Source organism: Argentina anserina, chromosome 7 (assembly GCF_933775445.1).
Source record: "Argentina anserina chromosome 7, drPotAnse1.1, whole genome shotgun sequence".
NCBI lineage: Eukaryota > Viridiplantae > Streptophyta > Magnoliopsida > Rosales > Rosaceae > Argentina > Argentina anserina.
The window spans coordinates 15,605,406-15,630,063 of record NC_065878.1 but is presented as its reverse complement, the minus strand read 5'-3'; the positions used below and the strand labels follow the sequence as shown (position 1 = coordinate 15,630,063).

At 39.6% G+C, this 24,658-nt stretch overlaps 3 protein-coding genes across 3 annotated transcripts; 2 read left to right on the top strand and 1 right to left on the bottom strand.

Moving 5' to 3' along the window:
* The first annotated feature begins 6,188 nt into the window (after positions 1 to 6,188).
* Positions 6,189 to 10,496, top strand: LOC126802261 (DEAD-box ATP-dependent RNA helicase 31-like). The gene is made up of 10 exons (XM_050529866.1): positions 6,189 to 7,322; positions 7,410 to 7,516; positions 7,694 to 7,749; positions 7,895 to 8,119; positions 8,472 to 8,678; positions 8,763 to 8,849; positions 8,968 to 9,063; positions 9,267 to 9,482; positions 9,788 to 9,970; positions 10,075 to 10,496. Exons 1-10 carry the CDS (start codon positions 6,250 to 6,252, stop codon positions 10,300 to 10,302), a joined length of 2,478 nt encoding a protein of 825 aa, XP_050385823.1. The 5' UTR covers positions 6,189 to 6,249; the 3' UTR covers positions 10,303 to 10,496.
* Positions 10,497 to 13,839: 3,343 nt separating this feature from the next.
* LOC126802267 (eukaryotic translation initiation factor 1A-like) lies at positions 13,840 to 14,489 on the top strand. The gene has a single exon (XM_050529874.1). It carries the CDS (start codon positions 13,891 to 13,893, stop codon positions 14,317 to 14,319), a length of 429 nt encoding a protein of 142 aa, XP_050385831.1. The 5' UTR covers positions 13,840 to 13,890; the 3' UTR covers positions 14,320 to 14,489.
* Positions 14,490 to 15,944: 1,455 nt separating this feature from the next.
* LOC126802259 (uncharacterized) lies at positions 15,945 to 22,993 on the bottom strand. Its single transcript, XM_050529864.1, has 9 exons — positions 22,252 to 22,993; positions 21,613 to 21,801; positions 21,318 to 21,410; positions 21,057 to 21,239; positions 20,830 to 20,932; positions 20,540 to 20,725; positions 17,609 to 20,052; positions 16,722 to 17,320; positions 15,945 to 16,538 (listed from the first exon to the last, which is right to left on the bottom strand). Exons 1-9 carry the CDS (start codon positions 22,483 to 22,485, stop codon positions 16,529 to 16,531), a joined length of 4,041 nt encoding a protein of 1,346 aa, XP_050385821.1. The 5' UTR covers positions 22,486 to 22,993; the 3' UTR covers positions 15,945 to 16,528.
* Between the last annotated feature and the right edge of the window lie 1,665 nt (positions 22,994 to 24,658).

The window sequence follows — 24,658 nt, the reverse complement described above, 5'->3', positions numbered from 1 at the left end:
AGAAGAAGAAAAGAGAGGAAAAAAATCTTGCCCGAATTGGCGTTTTATACAATTTGGACTTTCTATTTTTATATGTTTATATTTTTGAAATGTATTACGGGAGAAAGCGAAAGTTTCTTGAAAGGGAAATAAATAAATAAAGATATGATTTATTGAAGGAAAGCTTAGAAATGAAATTTGATTTGGGAATTAGATTAAGTGGTAATTGAGATGGAACACGTAATTGGGGTACGAGTCACGAGGCGTTTGTGGATGCAAGCACTTGTGATGACTCATGAACAAGTCACGAGAGCCTTCCCGCTTTTTGTTACCAAAATGGTGCCCCCGCCTCTTCGACTTCGAGTGAGCTACCATTCTAGGCCTCTGGAGTTATTTAAGTATAGTCTCTTCAAACCACAGATGGTGGAGTTGGTATTTGATAAGAATTTTGTTGTGAAAATTTCTTATATTCATGTTTGAATTATGCTTAAGTTAATTGAAGTTTAAATCTCAATTATTTTTGATGTTAAAGGAGGAAGCAATTTAACATAACTAGGTATGGATTATACCAGATTTGACCCGATTTTGAGTTCATTATGTAATCTTACAATTCATAGGTAGTCATTAACATTGACGTTGAATGTATGATTTGATCCCCGTACTGTTAACCTCAAACATTGGCAGAGACCTTTATTAAATCAATTTTAAGTTCAAGTATGAGCAGTCAAAAAAGCTTAATTTCAATCTTACCATCATTTTTTTACTATGTATATATCGTTATTATAACCAACAAAATTATACTTTTCACACTGAGGCGGATACATGCATTATGCTATTAGGGCTGCAGTCCATACGAAAAATTTGATATAAACTAACTACATAAAAGTGACATTATCTCAGTTGACAACCTCGCCGATCTTTTTTCTACTTCCCCTAGGGTTAAAGTTTCGAGTGCTCTTAAGAGCAAGAATGGGTTTTCTACTTTTCTAGAACATTTCCCCTATTTTATCCTTCATGCCTTTTTTTATGCCTTCTCTATTTATATTACATTTACCTTTCTTCTTAGTTCCTACTTTCTTCACTTTATTCTTAAAATTTTCACTTTCCACTAGCATGCATAGATTAAAAAATTGAAAATGTTTCTTCATATATTTCTACACTTCCCTCTTAAAAAAACAATCCTTAGATGAGCCAAAGACTGGGTTCTAAACCTTTACAAAAATTATAATTAGCCTAGACATGTTTTCAATCATAGATCGGTCACTGTTTTCACATGAAACATACAAGGTTGAGAAGTATTGAATGAAATACCTCAATGTTTCACCTAAGGCATATGGTCCATTAGTCATATACGTATGTCATCTTTATTACAAAATCGTTTGTCTTCCCGAGTAAAGTGTTACTAAATTATAAATCTCATGTAACTAACATACATAGCCCAAACAATAATATGAGGAAAATGTGTTGTCATGCTAACTACATTTTCAAAGCCTCTTTTAAAAAGAGAGAGAGCAAAATACTTTTTTTAAATAGTTTTTGGCCTTTGGCAGTGCGTAAATCTGACTAAGATGATTTAGAAGAACAACAATGACAAAAGTGATATAATGCAATTCTATCCAAGATCTAAAATTCAAGTTGTTGATTGTTGTTAGTTTCACTCATATATACAAAGACCTATAATACATCATAATATTGAGCATACTGTCAGTGGTCCAATCAATGAAAAAATCTCATACCCCCATTTATATGAAAGCTGATTCGGCAGTGACTCCTCTTTGTCATTTGTAACTAGATGTTCAAGATATTATTGTTCAAATGGCGGGCGAGGACCACATTGATGATAGTAAAATAGAGTGAAAAAGAAGAAGTTGGTTTTAGTTTGGTCAAATTTACATTCTGTAGTAGAAGTGCATATATGTACCAAGTTTTCCGATTCCAAAATCACCGTGAGCAAGATTTTCTAGTGCAATAAGTACGACCATTCAATATGGTGACGTAGCTCACTTATTCATACTAAGAGGTCATGATTTCAACTCATGGATTACTTAGTGTTTGAAATTATAAAAAGTAAAGTAAAGGAACCAGAATCAAAACTGTGACAGGAATCATAGTTTAGGTACTTGCAAATCAGAGTTGCTTTAATTACACTGATCTTTGTCTTGCCTCAAATCTATCTCATTAGAAAGCAACAATAACATCATTCTCAAAAGTCACAAAAAACCAACGTTTATATATGGCCGACCAAATAATAGGAATTCCATATGCCAACCAATTTCAGGCCATACAAATTGCAGCGTTGATTGACACCTTATGTCCAATCTCTCATTATTTCCACCAGCTAATCAATTGGTAGATTACATATAACCGATACAGATGAATTTAAGTTTAAATCAATTCCTCAAGCATAGAAAAACGTGACATTTTTTTATCTTGTTTTAATTTTCGTAGTATAATAGCGTGATATGAGACAAAATTTTAATTTAAACTAGCCATTTTAGATTAAAAGATCGATTCTCAGTCATTCGACCCTAATTTATTTTCGAATTGCGATTGGAAAAATATGTGTTTACAGATTTAATAAGCAATAGTTTTTAAAAATTCAATTTTACAATTTTTATAATTTGTCTAAAAATTACATTAGAGTTCGTGAACTTAATGAATAAGTCGATTCATTGAACACTTTAATCAAATTATTTGGGAATTTAAACTCATAATTTGGATCAAATTCGGACCAAACTCAACCTAAATTAGAGGAAAAGTGGAAGAAAATCATATTCGCTTTGGTTCTTGTCGATTGTCTTTCCTTTCAATATCCTATAGTTTTCCTTCCTTGTCCTTACGAACGATAACACACGTACAATGTTTTTGACATGAATCATATAGTGTTGCATCATCTGCCAAAATAATGATGAAGTTTTGGGAATATCTTAGGCCAATGGCAAGTGCTATGCCAATAGCTAGTATGGTTCAAGGCAAACACCGCATTCGTTTCTCCCAACTTCGTCGATCTCATCCGGTTTTGGCCTTCAACAATACGAATTTGCCCCACGAGTCGCTGTGAGGCATCATACATAAGGTATGAAACTCGATCAAAAACCTTATAAGTAGTTAAATTAAAGACGCTATCGATGTTGAAATAATTACTCGTTAATTTATTTGTTACTTTTTTTTTACACCCTTGATAAAAATATGATTTCAAAAATGTATGTGGGATCTCCAATTAGTCCTCCACAATACTATTTCGATCAAAAGCGATGTAGGGAGAGGTAGCAGTGTATCACAGGGAAATCCTGTGAAGGAGACATGACCTGTAATGCATGTGGTAGCATTAATACTGAAAACCTTGTATCTGTCGCAGGCTGAGTGCAGCAAAAGGGTGCTGATAACAATAATGAAGTCATTAAGGACCATTATCAAGACGTCTAAATCCAATTTCTTAGTGTGCAACAACATGAGAAATCTCTACGATCAATTGGTTTGGTCTCTAGTTCGTATATTGTACCCAAAACAATTAGCATTAGGGACCCAAAGTTTGTTTCGAACCTTATTGAGAAATTATTGGAGCTAGGCAAGGACCACTTCAAATCATCTTCACCAAGTCGATCATCAACCTTTCTTCTTCACAGTTTGGTAACCTTTGTCTCTGTTCTTTGGCAATGTTTTTCTCAACCAACTTGTCGATCCTAATAATAAAGGAGATCACCTAATCGTCTGTTACCGTGTACTTCTGTAGTTTGCTCTTAGGCCATCTCCAATAAGGATGGCTAAAAGGTCATTTCCTAAATTTTAGCCTTATTATGAACTCTAACAAGAAAAATGAAAAGAGCCAAATGACTATGAAAATGGCCATATTTAGCACTATGGCTAGCTCGGGCTAAATAAACGGGGGCACCAATTTGACATGTGGGTTAACTGATAAAAAACAGATTGTGTCAAATGTTAGGTATATATTGGAAAATGGCTAAATTTTGACCATTTATTATTGGAGATGATTCACCTTATGCTAAATAAAAAATAATATTTCAAGGGCTAAATTTTAGTTCTTGCCCCAATTTAGCCCTTCCTTATTGGAGATGGCCTTACTTGGGTGATTGTGAAAGAATGGAACAGGAACAAATGCGATGGTTGTGAAATTCACACTTCTCATATTACATGAAAATCTTAGGCTTTACATTCTTTTTCTTTGGTTGAAAACTTATATGTATAGTTATCTATAAACACATGTGCTAATATAATATTTTCACCTAACACTATATTTTTCAAGTGAAGAGCTATATACATAGCATACACACGAGATTTGAAATCTACCACTTAGATTATTTTTCGTAAATTACTTTTATTTTTAGTAAATTGTACCTTTTTTAATAGAGAAAATGAATTACATATACAGTATGATACATCGGTGAGCCATTGTGACTCATCTTTTACCCATGCACACTGCCTAAAGATGAGTTACATACTCATCTTTTTTAATAGAGAAAATGAATTACATATACATATACTCTCGTTTTTGTTAAAACACTTTCCTAGCTAACATGCACACTGCCTAACTACGTTCTTTACGACAATATCTATGTTACGTGAGCTAAATCCGGGGGTAGGCTGAGAAATCAGCTCAGGACCTTGTCTGTGAGTGTCTCTTGGAAGGCATGACACGACTGGGCATCTGTGTAGAGTGTACTTGCCAGCGCCAACTAGAAGTTTTCCAGGTGAGTGTACGGGTCAGAACGCTCGTTTTACTTGGTGACCTTAAGCGACTTGTCCCATGACGGACGCCGTTATGCCTATACTTGCGAGGTAAACGGGCCGGCATGACCTCCATACCCCTCAATGCAGTGGACGAGGCACGTTTCGGGTCTCAATCCCATCTACCATAGTAGTCAAATATTCCAAGGTCTCGTTCATTTGGAGCAGGAGCTAGTTTGGAGTTCCTGCACTGGCTGAGGCTCTGTTGGGGCCTCCTAGTCATTCTGATTTACCCCGGATCCTCCGGGTCCAAGTCCATCACATACTGGGGAGGTGGCGGCAACCAGTCCAAAAATGCGGAGAGCAATGGTTGGGTGACCTACTTTGTCATGCATTGTGGCTCCAACCGTAGTAGCGCCTCAAGAGTTTTCGTTGCTGGCAGAATCTGCGGCGTCGGGTTGAGAAACCATTGTTGCGTTGTTTCAAGAGCTTTGTCTATCCTAATTTGGCTTTCAAGAGCAGCCCGAATGAGTTGTTGTTCCTTCTTACGTTTGGCCGCCCCTGCCAAGGCGGCCCAGGTAGCCTGACGTTCCTCCTATTTTTCGGCCTGGAGCCTCGCAACATCTTGGAGTGTCATCTCCAATGTCACATTAGGGTCAGCAAACGAGACATGAGACGACCCTCCGACCGTGGGTTCCGAATCGGGGAACAGCCTTAGCGAGAGTAAGGTGTCCGCCTCCAGGGGAGGATATCGACGGGGAGATGGATTTTCATTAAGGATGGCCATTTGTTGGTCTACTTGGAAGAATCGTACTGACGAGGACCCTCCTTCTAGCGCCAAATGTTATGGGAGCTAATTTCGGGGGATCCAACTTCTCGTAGCCTTGTATTCTGATGTGTCAGTTCAGTGGGACCTGCACACAACACGTGTCAAATCAAAAGGCTAGCGGTGCGCCGACATTTGACTCTTTGAACCTTAAGTTAGTAATCCGGGGGATAACTCAAACTCAAGGATTAAAGATTTAGGAATACATTATCCTTTTTAGGTAATATATGTAAGCCTTTTATAGATGCATTGGGAGAAGTATTAGGCTCTCCCTTCAATGTGGGAATGTGGACTATCACAAGATGTATATACTGTTCAAGCGAGCTACCTTGGGCGGCGTCAATAGCGGGTTGCCGGTCACCGGTCCGGCGATCAGAATCAGAGGAGATTTAACCAGAAATCACCCCGTTCAGGGAGAGGTGTTAACAATCTATAAACAACTGATGAGACATTTTTCAAGATATAAATCAGATTCTTCCTTGTTGAGATAAGAATCCTACCATGTTTTTTTTTTGGTCAATTACCATGTTTAGGTTATAATGAATGTTTTAGTTAGTTCCACCAAAAACAAAAACACAAAAAGAAAAATAGAAACATCGGGTTGCCCAAAGGCGCAACGGGTCAACCCATAAACGACCCAGTTGGCGGGATAAGAAAATATATCACAGCTTAAACACTATCCCCTATAAATCCCAACACTTTGCCTCTGAAAAAATCTCTTAAACCCTAAATCCCCATTTTCGGGGGACTCGACTTCCATGAAAACGACGTCGCTTTCGTCCATGCCCGTTAAGCTCCTCCCTCAACTCCGCCTCCTCAACAACCCTACCGGCTTCCTCTCCATGAAATTCGGACCCTCCTCCTCCTCCATTTTCGCGCCCCGACCCGTACCCGCCTTCTCCCGCGCCTTCCCTCTCCGCCTCCGCTACCTCGCCCTCGGCTCCCACCGCACTCTCTCCTCCCGCGCCTTCCGCACCGGGTCGTCGGGTTCCGGGTCGGGCTCCCAATTCGCCCGCGGATACGAGCGGAAATCGGTCGGCGGATCCAAGAGCCTGGTCGACGACGAGGCTGAGCTCAGCGACTGGGTCAGCGAGCTGCGGACCGACCCGACCCGCCGCAAGGGAGACGATTTCGACGGTGATAGGAGGGGTAGGGTTAGAGATAGGGGCGGCGATAGGGATAGAGAGGCGTATCCGGTTAAGCGGAGCAGGAGAGATAGCGGCGGCGGCGCTGATGAGTTTGGAACAGCTCGGGGAGGGTTCCGGTCTTCTCCGATGAGTAGAAGGGAGGACGGTGGCCGTGGTGGTGGTGGTAGAGGAGGTAGGTCATTTCCGACGAGGAGTAGTAGAGGTGGGAGTTCAAGCTTTGGTGATCGGAGGCCGAGCTCGAATCCACGGATGGAGAGAAGGTTTGATAACAAATTTGGGGACAATGCTGTTAGAGAGGATGAGTTTTCGGCGAGGAGGAGCCCCAATTTCAAAGCAAGTTCGAGTTCTGTGGCGAAAAGAGGTGGGAGAGAGGTGGATTCCAGCTTCAGAAGAGGCGGTGGCGGCGGAGAGTGGGTGAGGAAAGATTCGATTAAGAAAAGGCCTGTGGTGGATGATAGTGATGAGGATGAGGTGGATGAGCTTGGTTCTGGCATTGGGGGGTTGCAAACCGAGGAAGATAGTGATAGTGCTGCTTCGGAAGATGATGAGGATGAGGAGGATGGTCGTGAAGTGTTGAAAGGTAAGAGTGCCGCAGCATTGTTTGGTTCGGATAAGGTGGTGAGTCAGAAGGCTGTGCTGAAGAGTTCAGGTGGAGACTCTGAGTCTTATTTGAGTGACACAAGGTATGGTTTTGTTGATGTGTTTTTTTTTTATGTGGTGGATTAGTGTAAAGTTGCTTGCTTGTGTTAATTTTGCTGCAATGCTTGCAGGTTTGATCAGTGTTCGGTCTCGCCACTTTCCTTGAAGGGAATCAAGGATGCAGGATATGAGAATATGACTGTGGTACAAGAGGCTACTCTTCCTGTCATACTCAAAGGTTTGCTCTTTATGAAACTATGCATGATCTTTGCAAATAGGGGTACTATTATTTTTAACGATAAATCAGTGTTCGATATAGAAATTTTGTTTTTTTTTTCTCCTGCTGTTGAAGTTGATTGATCTGCCTGTGTCCATATTATGGAATTGCTTTATTCTGATTAATTATGTTTTGTAGGCAAGGATGTTCTAGCCAAGGCCAAAACCGGGACTGGGAAAACTGTTGCATTCTTGGTATGGCACCTTATTAGTCTCTCTCAAAAATGTTAAAATTCGATGGTTTTATGTAGTTTATTCATCATATGGCATTCGCTTATCAATGAATGTAATTATCGGGGTTTCACTTCATCATATTAATTGGTGATATTCTTCATATCAGCTTCCATCAATTGAGGTTGTAGTAAATTCACCTCCTATTGGCCGTGACCATAAGAGACCCCCAATTTCTGTACTTGTAATATGTCCAACTCGAGAGCTGGCAAATCAAGCTGCAGTCGAAGCCACTAAATTGTTGAAGTATCATCCTTCTATTGGTGTTCAAGTTGTGATTGGAGGTACAAGACTTGCTCTAGAACAGAAACGCATGCAAGCAAACCCTTGCCAGGTAACATCTCTATCATTTCTGCAAGAGTCGTTCATTTAGGGTTTTGTTGTGTTTCATTCAGGTGATCACTTATCTAGTAACTTCATTGAGTTGTTTTATTACTAGACATTGTTGGAGCACAACAATCTAAGATTGGTTAGGAGTGAATGGTTAACTAAACTAGATATATTAAGTCAAATTAAGGTATTGGAAGGTTGAATTTGATCCTACTGTCTGACATAACAAACTGTCCAAATGCTTATATCATCACATGATCGCTAAATGTTGTGCTGCATGTATACCATAAATAGGATGCATTAGGATAAAAATAAAACTCGTTCTATATCTGACATGTCACATTTATAACTAATAGATTCTTGTCGCTACACCGGGAAGGCTCAAAGATCACATTGAGAATACAGCAGGTTTCGCAACTAGGCTTATGGGTGTCAAAGTCCTCATACTTGATGAAGCTGATCATTTACTCGATATGGGATTCCGTAAAGACATTGAAAGGATTATAGCAGCTGTTCCAAAGCAGCGACAGACATTACTGTTCTCTGCCACAGTTCCAGAAGAGGTTTATTTCATCCCTTCTTTTGTTATTCTTTCTTTCTTATATTGGTTACAAGTATTTGTGACATGATGTCATTCTTAATTGTAGGTCCGTCAAATTTGTCATATTGCTTTAAAAAGAGATCATGAATATATTACCACCGTTGTGGAAGGCAGTGAGGAGACACATGCACAGGTAGCATATTGAATGACATGTATAATACATATGATCACTTATCTTTAATAATGTAACTAAAAATATAAAATTTACAGTACTATTGTGCTGCGCATTCTGAATATGTGGATGATTTCAGGTCAGACAAACTCATTTGGTTGCTCCTTTGGACAAGCATTTCTCCTATGTGTATAGTCTTCTTAAAGAGCATATTGCAGACGATCTTGACTATAAGGTATGCATCATAGTACCACACAGCCTAGTTGCTGGTATACTAACTTTTTTTTGAAGAAAATGTGGATGCTTGCGTGTAATTGTTATTATAAACTGCCTTGTTTGATCAATCAATTTTACAGTTTCTCTAGATAGCATCAACATAAGCATCACTGCTGTTATTTGAATCTTCATCTATGATATGGGACTCTCTTTTCTGCATAGGTTCTTGTATTCTGTACTACTGCAATGGTCACACGACTGGTCGCCAACCTTCTCGGTGAGCTGAACTTGAATGTTAGAGAGATCCACTCCAGAAAGCCACAGAGTTATAGAACTAGGGTTTCTGATGAATTTCGGAAATCAAAGGGTCTTATCCTGGTGACTTCTGATGTGTCTGCACGTGGTGTTGATTATCCAGATGTTACTCTAGTCATACAGGTAAAAAATGTCAAATTATTAGCTCATTGACTTGCGTTCATGGTCCCTTGCCATTTATTTGGGCATGGGATGTTTAGGATTATGTTGTTCATCTCTTGATTGTTAGAAGCATCAAGCATGCTTGTAAGGCACATTAAAGATGCGTGTATATATTTTGACTCTGCAGTTCATTTACACTCCAGAGTTATGCTTTAATTTGTAGTGCAAGATACTTCTATCTATCAGGACTCAAGGTCTTTGGCCTGTTCATGCTTTATACAATACAAGTTTCCCTTATCTTCTCTCCTGTTTTGTTGCAATGACAGGTTGGCATTCCAGCTGATAGACAACAGTATATTCATCGACTAGGCAGAACTGGCCGTAAGGGCAAAGAAGGGCAAGGAATTTTGCTACTGGCGCCTTGGGAGGAATTCTTCTTATCCACTATTAAAGATTTGCCAATGACCAAGGCTCCTGTACCATTGATTGATCCAGATACAACGAAGAAGGTTGGTTCCCTACCCCCACCCAAAAAAAATTCTGGTCGTTTTCCATTGTCCTTGAAGCATAGAGGTTTGAGTTACACAAGTATATTGATGCTTTATCTTAACAGGTGGAACGAGCTTTATCCCAAGTGGACATGAAGAACAAGGAAGCAGCATACCAAGCGTGGCTTGGGTATTATAATTCAAATAAGAAAATAGGGCGTGATAAGCATAGGCTTGTGGAGCTTGCTAATGAGTTTAGCCGAAGCATGGGGCTGGACAACCCTCCTGCCATTGCCAAGATGGTTCTAGGTAAGATGGGTCTTAAGAATGTCCCTGGACTGCGGTCCAAATAATCTTATAGCAGCTAGTTGGTGAGATGCTCCTTGAGAAAGTGAACACAGATTTGTAATTGTTTGAAACTCGTCCATATATTTCCATCAACTACTAGAAGTCTGGAACTGATAGAGATCAATAGCTTCTAACTTTTGCAAGACCACAGATCTTACACCAAAATGTTTTTAACTATTGCGTGTGTTCCACTTTTATCTTTGCTTTTGCTTTATTTTTCTCTGGCCAAATACAGACAATGGATGAGCTTTCGTCAGTGTAGAGATGAGTGATATGTTTGGTTGAAAACATCAAATGAATCAAGAGGAGATCCAACGCAAACACATTTCACTGCAGCATTGGAACAAGAATGGCTTTGAGATATTTTATAGAAAAAAGAATGGGCTGCAAAGAAAACAACCTGGAAATCCAAAACAAGACACTTCATTGTTCCTCAGCATCAGCGGATCAGCTCCCTCTGCTATTTTCAGTGGGATCAATCACAAACTGATCAATTTTAAAGATATATGAATCGCTTCGAGCCGGTATCGTTATAACTTGTAAGCAAGTTAAATTCGAGCCTTGTTCAATTTTGTGGTCCATTCTTAATGTGAGGCATTCATCCTATAAAGAGTACATTAGTTAAGGCCTGGAAATGTTGTAAGTCGCCAATATTAGGTTACTCGGCTTTTCCATAGTCAATACCCGTCTTTTTATAGGTTCTATTTGCTTGCACGCCTGTCTTGCCAAATGTACCGGAAGTTATTCGACTACGGTCATATCATTTCTCTCTCTAATGCAGCTCCTTAGTTCTCAGGCAATACTTACGGGCCATCACTCAAGTCTCAATAGTTAGAGCCATAAAGAAATTGAGGGCCTTTGCAAGGCTAATCTATCAACTAAATTGATAGCATATTCTATAAAGGCCAGTCTGTTGTTAATCTGTCCATTAAATCATTATTCTATGTTTCCTGTCCTCGTGAAAACTCAAGAGAGTTAAACACAGCCCAGTTTCTGCAATCCCATAACTACCCCCCAAGACTTGTTATGTCGCATGGAAGTTCCAGAGCATTTTATGATACTTCCAGAGCTCAATCTACTAATGATGCACGTGTCTCCAAAGTAATGTTGCATATCATACTAAAAGTTGCAAGCTAACAATTAGTTTCATTCACCAAAGTGGGGGATTTTAGCAAAATGGCTTTCACTTCGTTAGAAATTCATCTTCTTGTTTTCTGCAGCAGGATATCATCTACTACAGTGTTTGGTATGGCTAACTACTTTTCTACATCACGCTTCAAATAAAGCCAATTTTTCATAAACCAAACCAGACTAAGAGCAAGGTACTCGGATAACACAACGGAAAAGACCCCGTCACTGAAGTAGATACAATCCCCCTCCATTCCAACAATACTAATAATAAGGAATACGAATAATAACAATAATGGAAAAACAGGAAAATAAATCGCAAGATAATACAATGGAAGAGGTACATATTATCAGGGGTGTAAATGAGCCGAGTCGAGCCGAATATTAAGTGGTTCATGTTTGGCTCGTTTTCATTCGATCGAGTTCGAGCCGGACCAAAATTTGATTTTTGTTATTCATGTTCAAGCTCGGCTCGGCTTTAAAAAGCTCGAGCTAGGCTCGGGCCGGCTCATTTTATTAGATGAGATCGGAGTCGAATTGAGACGGCTTTAATAATACGATATTAAAATTTTAAATTAGAAATTAAAAAGAAAATTCAAAATCAAACGTCATCGTATCAGACAAAATCTTTTATATTTGTAATAAAATTAAAATAATAAATCAAACTCGTTATAGAACTTAAAGTCTTAACTAATTATTCTTGAAAGAAACATTTTAGCTCTTTCGAACTAATATTATATTTTTAATATTATTTCTCATATAAAAATTATATTTTTTAAAGATAAAAATGACACTTTATATATACTATAAAAGTTAATAAGTTAAACTTTATTAATAAACGAGCCGAGCTTTAATAAGTCTGAACTAGCTCACGAGCTAAACGAGTCGAACGAGCTGAATACTTGTTGTTTAAGCTCGGCTCATTTTCAAGGCCGGATTAAATATTGAGCTCAAACTCGACTCATTTAACTTAACGAGCTCGAGCCAAACAGGTTAAAAACGAGTCGAACACGAGCGGCTCGACCTCTACTTACAGCCCTACATATTATCTTAGTGGATTTGGAAGAGGTACATATTTCTATCAAACACTACGAGTTGCAACAAATTAATTTTGTTAGTCAAAAGGTAAAATCAACAATCACAGAAAATAATCATTATGGAGGGTAGACGGGTAGAGACGGAAAACCTGAGGGAGAGAGTTATGTTGATTATGGGCTTCTACTTCTAAGGATTTCAAGGATTATGATCTTTGTTCTATTATTCTTAACTAGCAAGCATCTGTAGACTGATACTTAAGCACCAAAAAAACTTAATAGTTGGGCTACTTAGACTCAGTCCTTGATTCTCTCTTTAGTTTTTTTTTTAAGAAGAGTCCACCTTCTTTTCAGAGAGAGAGAGAGAGAGAGAGAGAGAGAGAGAGAGAGAGAGAGAGAGAGAAGGCAATCTAAGAAATAACTTCCAAACAATATTGGAATATAAGATAATAGATTCTCATTAACCTAATGAAGTGACCCCAGAAAACAAAGATTGCGTACGAAGCTCAGATATTAGTCATATTACCTGCTTTGTGTCTATGTTTGTATAAAACTGAGATACCAAAGGCACATATTATCCAACAGCAACACAGCTAGATTGCTTTCAATCAAAGTTCTGGTACTTGCAAAACTTGAAATGAATCGGGTAAACATTGTAAAACTGGAATGGTGAAAGGCATCATTATCAGTGGAAATAATTCAACAAAATGAACATCCTATACATGTCATCATCTACCGAAATAATTAACCAAAGGAATTCTAACTTCTAACAGATGAAGAGTAAAATTAGTTTTTACCGAATTCCGAATCTTTGGATCATGCAAAACTCGGTAAGCTGCCCATCTTGACCAAGATTCCAACACAATGCCATCAAAGCCCCCATTTCCCTAGACAGAAAGAAGGCCCAAATCACATAAATATGAAGCACGGCCAGGCTATGGTGGTTGAAGATGGAGGAGTAATCGTATTGGTGAGGTTGAGTTTATAGTGGGAATCAACAAACAGGGAGGACAGACTAACGACTTCTAGGAGCTCCGGCCCAGAAAAACCCAAAACTAGCTTCGCCATATCCACTCTTTGCTATTGGTTCATCTAAGCTTGGTGAAACTGTGAAAGGATTGGCTTTGGATCTGGTAGAAAAATCCATAATCCTAAAATTGATAGAAGGTATGAGAGTTAACAACTTAATACGGGTCTGAGCTAATTGAGACCGATCATGGGGTTCTGGGTTATGAGGGAGAACTGAGGACGAGAGGGAGACGCGTAGGTCGACGCGCGTCTTCTTTACACGCAACAATTAAGGATATTTAATATTGGTTCTTGGTTTCCTTTTCCTTCTTGGAGACCAAGAAAAGCCCTTTATATAAGAAGAAGAAACACAACGAACAAACAAGACCAAGAAAGAAGTAGAAGAAAAACAAGAACAAGAAGATGCCGAAGAACAAAGGAAAGGGAGGCAAGAACCGCAAGAGGGGAAAGAACGAAGCCGATGACGAGAAGAGAGAGCTCCTCTTCAAAGAAGACGGCCAGGAATACGCGCAGGTCACGCGCATGTTAGGCAACGGCCGACTGGAAGCCAGGTGCCATGACGGCGTTACCCGCCTGTGTCACATCTCGGGAAAGTTACATAAGAAGGTCTGGATTGCCGCCGGTGACATTCTCCTTGTCGGTTTAAGAGACTTCCAGGATGGCAAGGCTGATGTCATCCACAAGTACATGCCTGATGAGGCCCGTTTACTCAAGGCTTATGGGGAGCTGAACGACACCTTTAGGCCTAATGAGGGCGGTGACGATGTCGACGAGGACAACAGCGACGGTGATAACATCGCATTTGAGGACGTTGATGTTGATATAATTTGAGTCCTACTCCACTGGGATCATATTTTGTAGTTAAATTTGTGAGGTTTGGTTTTTATTATGTCGGTTCCATCAGAATTATTGAATGTTATAGTTATTAAACGTATTCGATCAGAGGTAAGATAGGGTTTATAATTGTTCGATTACATAACATGATCTTGCTAGCCTCAGTGTTCGACTCATTTATCAGATTAGTTTTTTTTTTTTGAATTTTTTGAAGAAATCTAGCTAGACTCGTTTGTTGATTAAAGTATTTCATAGATGTGAATCGATGGAAGCCTTCGATTTGCATATATCTGTTCGATTTTAGTCCAAAGTCTTGGAAAAGAGTGAAGTTTGTTGATATATGCCACACATTGAAACCCTAGAAACTAGAATTTGGGATTTTAGTCCAAAGTCTCTATTTGGTGTTTAGATGTTTCTTCTAGTTGTTGATCGATGAAAGATTGGTAGGCTAGGGTTTATACATTACCTGCAAGGCCGCAATAGTGTTTATTGATTAATTGCAATAGGCTAGGGTTTATCAATTATTGAAGTATTTTGTTTGCGAGAAAAAGAAGATTACAATCCTGATCCTTGAAGTTGCTTAGACATTTGTTACAAGTTTGTCATGCTTTGTATTTCTTCAACTTATGTGCGATGACCATTCTCGTCATTGTATTTCTTGTAGAATTATTGTTAAAATGTAAGAGCTTAGCTACGGTTTTTCACCAGAGACCCGTTGGAGGTCTATAGTGGTAAGAGTTGCTCATTTGACTCTGTCGAGTCACAGTTTCCTGCCATCATGAAAACTCAAGAGAGTTAAACAATTATCTACTGTCCAGTTTTTGCAATCTCATTATTCCTCCCCGCTTAAGTTAGACTTGTTATGTCACATGGAAGTTCCAGAGCATTTTATGATACTTCCAGAGCTTAATCTACTAATGATGCATGTGTCTCTAATGATATAAACGTTGCATATCCTACTAAAAATCTCAAGCTAACAATTAGTTGCAAAATGGCTTTCACTTCGTTAGAAATTCATCTTCTTGTTTTGTGCCAACTCAGTCAACAAAATAGTTGATTTGCATGGAGCTACGTAAAACTGTGCAATCTTCATTACCATTTTCGACCTTCAGTCTGTCGTTTCCAGTAATAAGAATGAACTTTTTCCCCAAAGCTTTTATTGACTCAAAGTATTGTAGCACCAGTGGTCGTAATGTTCACAAGAATCCCAACCATTCCGGGGGTGGAGTTGTTATCTACTAGGTTTTGCTTAATTATAATTTTCCCTATCATGGAGCTGAAATACAAGGTGTCCCTGATATTGTACGAGTTCCATCACCGGGATTTTCCTTAGTTGTGCTGCTGTACAGAGTTTACCTGTTGACGATTCACAACTGCCGAACGCAAGATCATTTCAATCCAACCAACGGTTGCTTCTGAAATGTTTGAGGCTTCCATTGTAGTGAGTTGTGACACCTTCAATGCCAAATTCTTCATTTGTCAAGCTAAAGCTCAAAACAGTAGTTAAAGGGTGCTGGAAGTCCAACTCACTCAAGTATGTTTAACAATTCCAGCATATGTGATTGTAGGATAATGTAGTTTCTTATATTTTCAAATCCCATAAAAAGCTGTTGCAGCAACAGGAAAAAAAAAAGTCGAGGTTACCAAACATGATGCAATAGAATGGTGATGTTATTGCTACACTGTTGAATCTTAAACAGCATGTAAAAGATAACTGATACAGATCCTGAATGAAATCCCCAACATTCTGTGGGATTTCAAACCTAAAGCAAGTTTGTAGTTTAGTAGAGTTACAAGTCCTAACCCTAAATTCAAATCTGTGTCGCCGAGTCCTGCTCTCCCCTTCACCAGCACAAGCATCATCATCATCATCATTTACCACCAACGATATTGTAGTATTGTACCCTTTTGAAAGGGAGCAAGTGGTTAACCAGAAAGAAGAGGGAGTAAGTAAAGTACTTCCCAGTGTATATAAAAGCTCCAAGCAGGCATAGCGTATGAGATTAAGAATCATCGACAGGAAATTCAACTCTTCCTTTCTGAGAATGGGATAGGGATAACAACATCACTTGATAATGCATGGGAGCGGGGTTCTCATTGTAGTTTATCCCATCACCATTACCTCCCTGACCTGACTATGCTAGAAGGGGAAGATCCTCACTTTTCATCCTGATAATTCCTTGGAGCCACTAATCTGGCAAAGTAATCATACTCCCCTGTTCAGACAATTTAAAAGCATCACAAGATAGTCCCAACAAAGCAAATAGGTTGAAAGTAACTACACCGACACTGAATGAGATCTTCCAGGACATGGCCATACACCATCAATTGAACCTGGGGCTTCTCCCATTGCTCAGAAATGGAACTAATGAAGGACCAAAAGAATGACAACGAACTACCTTTGGATGTGTGGTGATGAAGGCTGATCAGGAGAAGATCGTTGAGTAGAGCCACCATGAAATCTTTGTTCCTCAAATACCCCACCCATCCGACTCCCTTCATTTAACTGTGGAACTTCATTCAAACCTGTGAAACCCACTGGTCCAAGAGAACCGAACTCCAGCTGGTCTTCTGGAGGTGGCCCATAGCCAGCATTATGATCATAATGATATATCATGACAAGAGAGGGCATGGTAGATCCATCTGATGACACCCCATTGGGATTCATGCCTGGTAGTGGATACATGCCATATGCCACATTAGTGGAACCACTCTGTGTAGTGCTTGACCTGATAGGACCATTTTGAGATTGATATGAAGGGAATGAGTCATGTCTATGTGCGCTCCATGGCCTCTCAGCACGGCTCTCATTAGCTGCCATACGGTCTACTCTTGAATTTGGCTTCTCAGCTTGGCTGCGACTGTGGTTGCGCCCAGAAGCTCGCGACTTTGAGTTGGCATTCCAGTTCCCTTCTCTATCACCATGGTGATCATTTCTGTCATAATTGTAACTCCCCCTTCTTGCACTTGAAGTATGCCGATCCCTTACAGAAACCTTCTAAAATTATGTAAAAGAAAAAAAAATTGAGATCAATCAAAACTACAGCAGGATCCAAGTTATCAACAACTACAGTGTTTGGTATGGCTAAAAACTTTTCTACATCATGCTTCAAATAAAGCCAGTTTTTCATAAACCAAACCAGACTAAGAGCAAGGTACTCGGAAACACAACAGAAAAGACCCTGTCACTGAAGCAGATACAACCCCCCTCCATTCTGACAATACTAATAATAACAAGAAAAGATATCGCAAGATAATACAATGGAAGAGGTACATATTATCTTACAGGATTTGGAAGGTAGGTTCCTGTGCCACTGCGGTATCTTGGAATCTCATCAACATAGCGTTGATACACATTAGCAGGTCTGTTAGAAACAGACTGGTGAGGTGCAGATAGAGGAACTATACGGGGGCCATAAAGCTGAGAGATGACATTCATATTGGCTGAGAGAGGTCTCCCAGGACCATCCCAAGGCAATCGCCCTTGCGAGTAGACAGGGGGCACCATAACAGGCGAAGGGCAAACCATTGGTGGAAAATCTTGGCACTGCCGTCCATAATTCAAATTCTTGAGATGGCTTTGAATGTCACTGTGAAGGATGTCAGATTTATACTCTGATGGCTCAATAGGAGTAACCCCCATGGAGTTCGAAAGTCTTAACTCAGGTTGATCATTTCCTTCAGCTGAATCAAAGTTCTGACCAGAATCCCTTTCAGGTCCATCTTCCCTACTTAATTGACTTGATACATCTGAAGTTCCTGACTCTGCTGGGAGATTGTAATATGATGGTACCATAAAGAATGGAACTGGAGGTCCCGTAGGATAAAAATAGGCAGGACCAGCATCATTTGTAGCTCTCTGACGAGAGCCGGGCCCTATGATCACTGGGAAAGGCATCAGCGAATCTGATCCACTTGCTTGAGATGGTTCAAAACTAGGCATTTGATGTCTTGGAACAAGCACCGAATCAACCGGTTGGGATAGTGTGCTTCTTTCTACTATTTCAGAACCTAAAGTTGTTATCTGATTCCAATTTTTGTTTTCATCATCTGCCTGAGTAGAAGAATGTTCAGACGCACTCTTACCTTTCCCATATGAGGTAGATGGAGCTGTTGACAGAGCAGCTTTTCTACCCCGTTTTTCTCTTGTTGACTTTGACACTTTTGCTGATGATCCTTCCCAAGAACTCTCAGAGGAGGTCTTGCTTCTTGCAGAACTAGTATAAGTGGCAGACAAAGACCTCGAACTCACTCTGTCATCAAAGTATACCTCATTTCCTTGGTTGTCTTGATACTGGGAATTATCCACATGATCTTCCCTCAGTGAATCTCTGCTTTCTCTAGGGGACTTTTGTTGAACTCGCATAGAACTTGCAGCAGCGCCTATCCGAGATGACGGATGGGAGTTATAACCAGCTGAAGTTGATTGTTGCCTATCATCTGCCTCATGCATTTCTGAACCTCCATTATCATGATCAAATTCACTAGTAGATCCCCTCTCCTGGTTGTGCCAGAAATCATGATCAGTTTCACTTGAGTTCATTTCCATAGAACCAAAATTTTCATTACCGGATTCCACCGATTCTTCAGGATTAGATGTCAATCCACTCAATCCCATGCCAGGGAAGTAATGAGTTAAAGGTGACGGAACAAAACCTTGTGGAAAATGCATATTTGTTCCCCAAGGACTCTCCATCATGGGAAAATTTGCAGGGAACATACCACCCATATTCCTCTGAGCATATCCCATCGAAGCAAGAACAGAAGGTGGGATTGGAAATGGTAATTGATCTGAACCCAAGTTCAGCGGAAGATGAACTTGTCCATTGAAACCATGAGGTGCAGAAGATGCCATTATGTTAACAAGATCTTGCTCCTCCTGGTGCATCCCTTGTGTCCCCGAAATAGATGAAAAATCATCGGCAACAGTACTCAAACCGGAATCATCCTGGTAGCTACTATTTGACTCACCCATGACATCTGAGCTTAGCTGGGATGAAATATGGTTAGCAGATGTAGGATCATCAGCTGAAGATCTGATTCTGTGGCCTGCCAAAGTATCAACCTCAAGGTTCTTCCTCCTGCTATTATCCAACCTTGTGGAATATGTTTGGTTTTTCCCACTCTCTGGGGCCCTATTTCGCTGACCTTGGGAGGAAGGTTCACTATATGAATCAGTAAGCTCCGGACTAGAGCGTGTCCTTGAGAAAAGAAACCTCCCATGAAGGTCATTAATCAAGCTATCAGGTTTTCCATGGCCCTTGTCCACGTGTGCACCTGGGGCAGGATTGATTTCCTTACGAATCTGATCAGAGGCCCTCACAATGTTCATTTTAACATGATTCTTTTGGCTTTGACTATCAGGTACACTAATCAAATCACTGCTCCATGATGTGCTATCTCTAGGATAACTACCATGCTGAGAGGAAACACTACGTCCACCACGTTTTCCATCACTTTGAGTATCTCGACCAGAGGATCTATCATTCCTTTGGCTGCTTAATTTGTTCATACGATTCTCAGATCCATGCAAGTGGTCTACATTTGAAAGTCGCAAGCGCGTAAGATCATTATGTGGTGCATCCGGTCGCTGACCACTTCCATGTCTATCCCAAGTGTTGAGAAAAAATTGATTTACTTCAAAACACAGATCTTCTTTTGCACAATCAAGCAACCTGGCCAGCCTTTTAGCGCCAAATGCAAATGCACTGCGTATCCTAAAGAAGTTGCCTGCAAAATGAATACACAGTGCACCACATATCAACACCCACTATGTGAACACAGTTAATAGTTAATACCTTACAAGAACTTGTAAATCACCAATAAATAGATAATTGCATTAACACAGTTTTACCTTAATTCAATATTATCACGTTGAGCAACAAACATTAAGTACTGACACAATTAAGATCACATGCACACAAATTAAGTACTCGGGTATTCTGCACCTGTAAATTTTACTGTCAATATTTCCTTATGCAAATAGGATATCATCATTTAACTAATTCCAACGCTGCTATTTTGAAGTAGAACAGCCTCTTCCTTTTCTTTTTTTCCCAAGGTCACAGGGGCAGTTGCATTCAAGTACCACTAATTAACTAAGCAACAAACTTTCTACTCTAACCCAAAGGCAAAACTGGCCAGAAATGAAAATAAACGTCAAGGGAAGGGTGCTACAAACATCTATCCAAAAGCATATAGTTTCCAAATTATGTACCTTTACTCACACTACGTCCAAGGTTGTTGTTGATTCTCAAAGGATCAATAACATTAAAATGTTTGGAAACAAAAGCTTGGCCCTGATTTTCTTGACCTCCAGGGAAAACAGCATACGAGCGTGTAGCAATAGTTAAAAACGACTTGCTCAATAGTAACTCTCCACCATCTTTTCGAGGAGGTTCAGCTGCACCGTGTACAATGATAAAATAAATTAAAACATAAAACCAAACAAAATAGGGTGATTCATAGTGAATTTTTTAAAAAAATTTGCAAGCAAATTATCAATACCAGTTACATCTGGAAGAGAACTAATCGGCACCGGACCCCACAAGCTTACACAAAAGTTCTCCCAGTCGAACTTACTAAAGAATTCTAGAAACCGATACAAGACCTGCATAGCAAAGCAAACCATTCAGACCCATCCACAAATGATAACGCGGAAATAAACTGCAAAACCATTCAGAACCATCCACACATAATAGTGCAATATAATCTGCAAAGGGCATGATAGCCACCTCAAGTGGTCCAGCAAAGGAATTGTTGAAGACATGGAAAATGTATAAAACCAATGTCTCCAAAGCGTAGGTAGAGATCAGTCCATGGTGAGCACCCAGTATTCGGCTCTCATAATAACACCAGGCCTTTATCAGTATAATACTACGCTTGAACAAATGATTTTGATTTATAACCTGATCGACCTGCAGAAGCAAATAAAACAATAAGTCGCAGAATATATGTATTCAACAAGGTTGTTATCTTGAAGATTGACCATTCACCTCCTCAAGGAAACAAAGGGTGCACAAGCCTCCAAGCTGATTAAAGGATATGTCTACCACAATGTTTTCCACAAGGCACTTGATTATCTTTACCTGTAGAAAAACAGAGATAAGTATTAGTGTTCCTGATCCCAAAAGGTAAAACCCTAATATAGAAAGAATCAAGTATTGTACTGATTCTGAACAGGGGCCTAAAAGAAATAAGGGAATTCCTCTCGACATGAAAGAAACGACGAAGATATTTAAATTAAAGCATATAATACATAAAAAGTAGAAGCTGCAAGGGGGAACCTACTTCGGCTTGGATGTATTGAACCTCTTTGACACGAAATTCAGCTTTCTCATTCTTCTCTTCATTCTCCAGCATATCACGAACCTGATGGGCCCATGAGTCTTTCAAACTTTGAGTCTTGCTAAAGGCAGTAAGGTCAATATCTCCATCAGGCAAATAAGTCTTGAGGGGCACAGACCCAAAAGTGAACACCTGCACACAATCATAATCATACCACTAAGTACTAACTGTAATACTAATATAAAACAAGATCAACTCTCAGTTTTCTCCTGCTGACACAACCACTGCTTGGCGAAGATAATACAAAGACAAAGGCTGTTCATCAAATGAAGAAGCTCTCTCTTTTCATTTCATTCCATGCCATTTCCCGAAAGTCAAAACTCAGAATTCCTATAAGGGTATACAAGTTGTTGGGTCTCCTCTCAGTTCACAGTGCCTTGAGCTACTATACTAATGCTCTCATCCTTATGCTTGCAAGGAATATTTCAATTATATGCTTCATATACGTCTATGATATCACACAATTAAAAAAATATATAAGAGCTTATCAATGCATTTCCCACCCTACATAACTAACTAGCATTCTGTCGAAACAGCAATAACAGTGTGTAAATATGTATCTAACTGTATGGGTAAGCCAACCTGGCAAGGGAAGCAATTCTTGATAAGTCTCTGCACATAATCAGCAACTGCATTCCGGCGTTCTTCTGAGGGTGAATTGGGCTGAATGCAGGCAATAAGCTCTGCAGTTCTCTCCTCCGCCTTGGACCATCTCTCCGAATCCAACACTCTCATCACGGAGGCAGCTTCATTGGGCAATAAGCCATTCGGCAAAACCCCACTTGCTGGCTGTGCCCATACTTCATGTTCGCCCATGCAATCTTAACTTTCCCCTTCACTTCCTTATACACTTAAAATCCGAAACCCTCCACAACCAAACCTCTCTACTTTTCCCCAGTCAAATAAAACCCAGACCAATTTCAAAGCGCAGCTTTAACGTGGAACTTCGGCTTCAACCAACAAACCCAGATAAGAGGATTTGTTTATCTTCAATCCAAAAACTTACCCAGAATGTATTTTTGCTATAAAAACCAGCAGATATATATCGGGTATTTCAGGAAACACAAAAATTGAATCCTACCCAGCAGCTAAATTCATAAATTAAATTAGAAAAACTAAAACTTGATTACAAGTACCATCAAAATCGAATCTACAATTGAACAGGACGAAACCCTAAAAACAGGAGCATAGAAAATTGAGAGAAAGAGGGATGTGGGTTAATGGGTTACGACAAGCTAAGAATAAATAGTGGAATCCCAATAGTATGGAAGTGTCGACGAATCAAGATAATGGGGGGGGTGCGATTTTAAGCCGGCTGAGGTAGAAGAAGAGGGGCCGGAAAAGAAATGTGGGCAAGCGAAGTAGGGTATTTAGATTGAAAAGGGGGCTTGGTTTTTTCCTTTAAACGAAACAACTACAGAAATTTGGATTGGAGGAGACTGTTGTCGGGTAATTTTTTTCTTTTTGGTTTCCTATTTTTTGCTGAAAGAGGAGGTCCGTCACTCGTCAGGTTGGGGTTGTGCATTTGTGAGAGGTTTTTCAAAATGGAAATATATTGGACAAGAGAAAAGAAAAGAGAGACTCAAAGATATATTTGGGAAATTAATAGTTAAAATTATTTTGATAAATACATCCAAAGCTAAAATTGTTTTTCTCACCTCTTTCACCCAAAAAAAAAAAACTGTTTTCTTTTGGTACGCGTCTCACGCGCTCCTCCCCATAGAAACCTTTCGCTGCTTGATTCTTCCGATTGATATGTCGTCGATCTAGCCTCTATGTTTCCTCTCTGTGTCATCTCCTATTTCTGGTGGCGGAGCCTCATGTCTCATGTCTTCTTAACGCAAGCGTTCCAAGCACGGTGGTGACTACAACTCTAATCGTGATGTGCTCAGATTAGAGGAGCTAGCCTCAGCTCTTCCAAACCCCATTCCTTCCTTGTCGCATCCTTCTTATGCGAGCACTCTCAAAAACCCTATTGATCGTTTCCATCAAACTATGACAAAGGATTTTGACTTTTCTGAAACTGATTGCAACTACTATTTCGGCAAACATGGGCAAAACATCTCTTTCTCAAAGATAGTTCGCAACAAAATTGATTATAAATGGCATTGTGCTATGATTGTCAAACTCATGGGGAAGGTTAATTTCACAAACTTCTTCGATTTCATGTTTCGTGGGCTTCGCAGGAAATGGTAGGTAAAAGGAGGTTGGCAACTCATTGATCTCCCTGATGATTTCTATATTGTCAAATTCAAGTTAAAAAAATGATATGAATTATGCTCTATGCGAAGGACCATGGATTTTGGCAGGTAAGACCCTTGTTGTCAGGAAATGGAAACTAGATTTCAACCCTTTGTGTGATTCAATTGGTAAAATGGCTTTATGGGTTAGGATTTTTGGTTTACCTGTTCAGTTCTTCAAAGACTATACTTTGAACAAAATTGAGAAAATCCTTGGTGATGTTGTTAAGGTGGATAAATTTGTTGTATTTTTGGCTCGTTGATACATGCTGGAGAGTTAGGATTCAATAATCAAATCCAGGTTTAGAAAGAAAGAAGTTGGCACAGCTTTTCTATATGTTTTAGAAGAGTATATCTTCTAATATTCTATTAGGATTTGTGTTAGGTTTAGTAATCCTAGTCCATATTATATCGGCAGCCCCTATTGATATAAATAGGGCTGCATGAGGGTTTTAGACAGAGATACAGAAATCCTAAAGAGAGCAAAGGGTGATAGAGAGATATGAGCTAGACAAGGAAGGGTTAAGGTTTGCAATAAGTACTTATACCTAAATTCTTCAGTACTAGTAAATCTCTCAAGAGAGATCACAGTGGAGGTAGACTTCGGCTGAACCACTATAACTTTGGTGTGTTTCTGTTTACTTTTCTTTGCTTATATCGCAACTAACTATTAAGATCTAAAAGCGCTTATAACAACACGTAGTATCAGAGCTGGTTTATTTTGCGATGTCGATTAGCAAAGGAATGGC

What these genes read in the sequence shown, in the direction of transcription:
- LOC126802267 (XM_050529874.1), top strand. Translation starts at nt 13,891, where the DNA reads ATGCCGAAGAACAAAGGAAAGGGAGGCAAGAACCGCAAGAGGGGAAAG.
- LOC126802261 (XM_050529866.1), top strand. Translation starts at nt 6,250, where the DNA reads ATGAAAACGACGTCGCTTTCGTCCATGCCCGTTAAGCTCCTCCCTCAA. An exon ending in TCTTATTTGAGTGACACAAG is followed by an intron (nt 7,323 to 7,409) that starts GTATGGTTTTGT and finishes CAATGCTTGCAG; the next exon opens with GTTTGATCAGTGTTCGGTCT. An exon ending in ATCCAGATACAACGAAGAAG is followed by an intron (nt 9,971 to 10,074) that starts GTTGGTTCCCTA and finishes TTATCTTAACAG; the next exon opens with GTGGAACGAGCTTTATCCCA.
- LOC126802259 (XM_050529864.1), bottom strand. Translation starts at nt 22,485, where the DNA reads ATGGGCGAACATGAAGTATGGGCACAGCCAGCAAGTGGGGTTTTGCCG. An exon ending in CCCTTTGTTTCCTTGAGGAG is followed by an intron (nt 21,240 to 21,317) that starts GTGAATGGTCAA and finishes TTGCTTCTGCAG; the next exon opens with GTCGATCAGGTTATAAATCA. An exon ending in TGGACGTAGTGTGAGTAAAG is followed by an intron (nt 20,053 to 20,539) that starts GTACATAATTTG and finishes TTCATTTTGCAG; the next exon opens with GCAACTTCTTTAGGATACGC.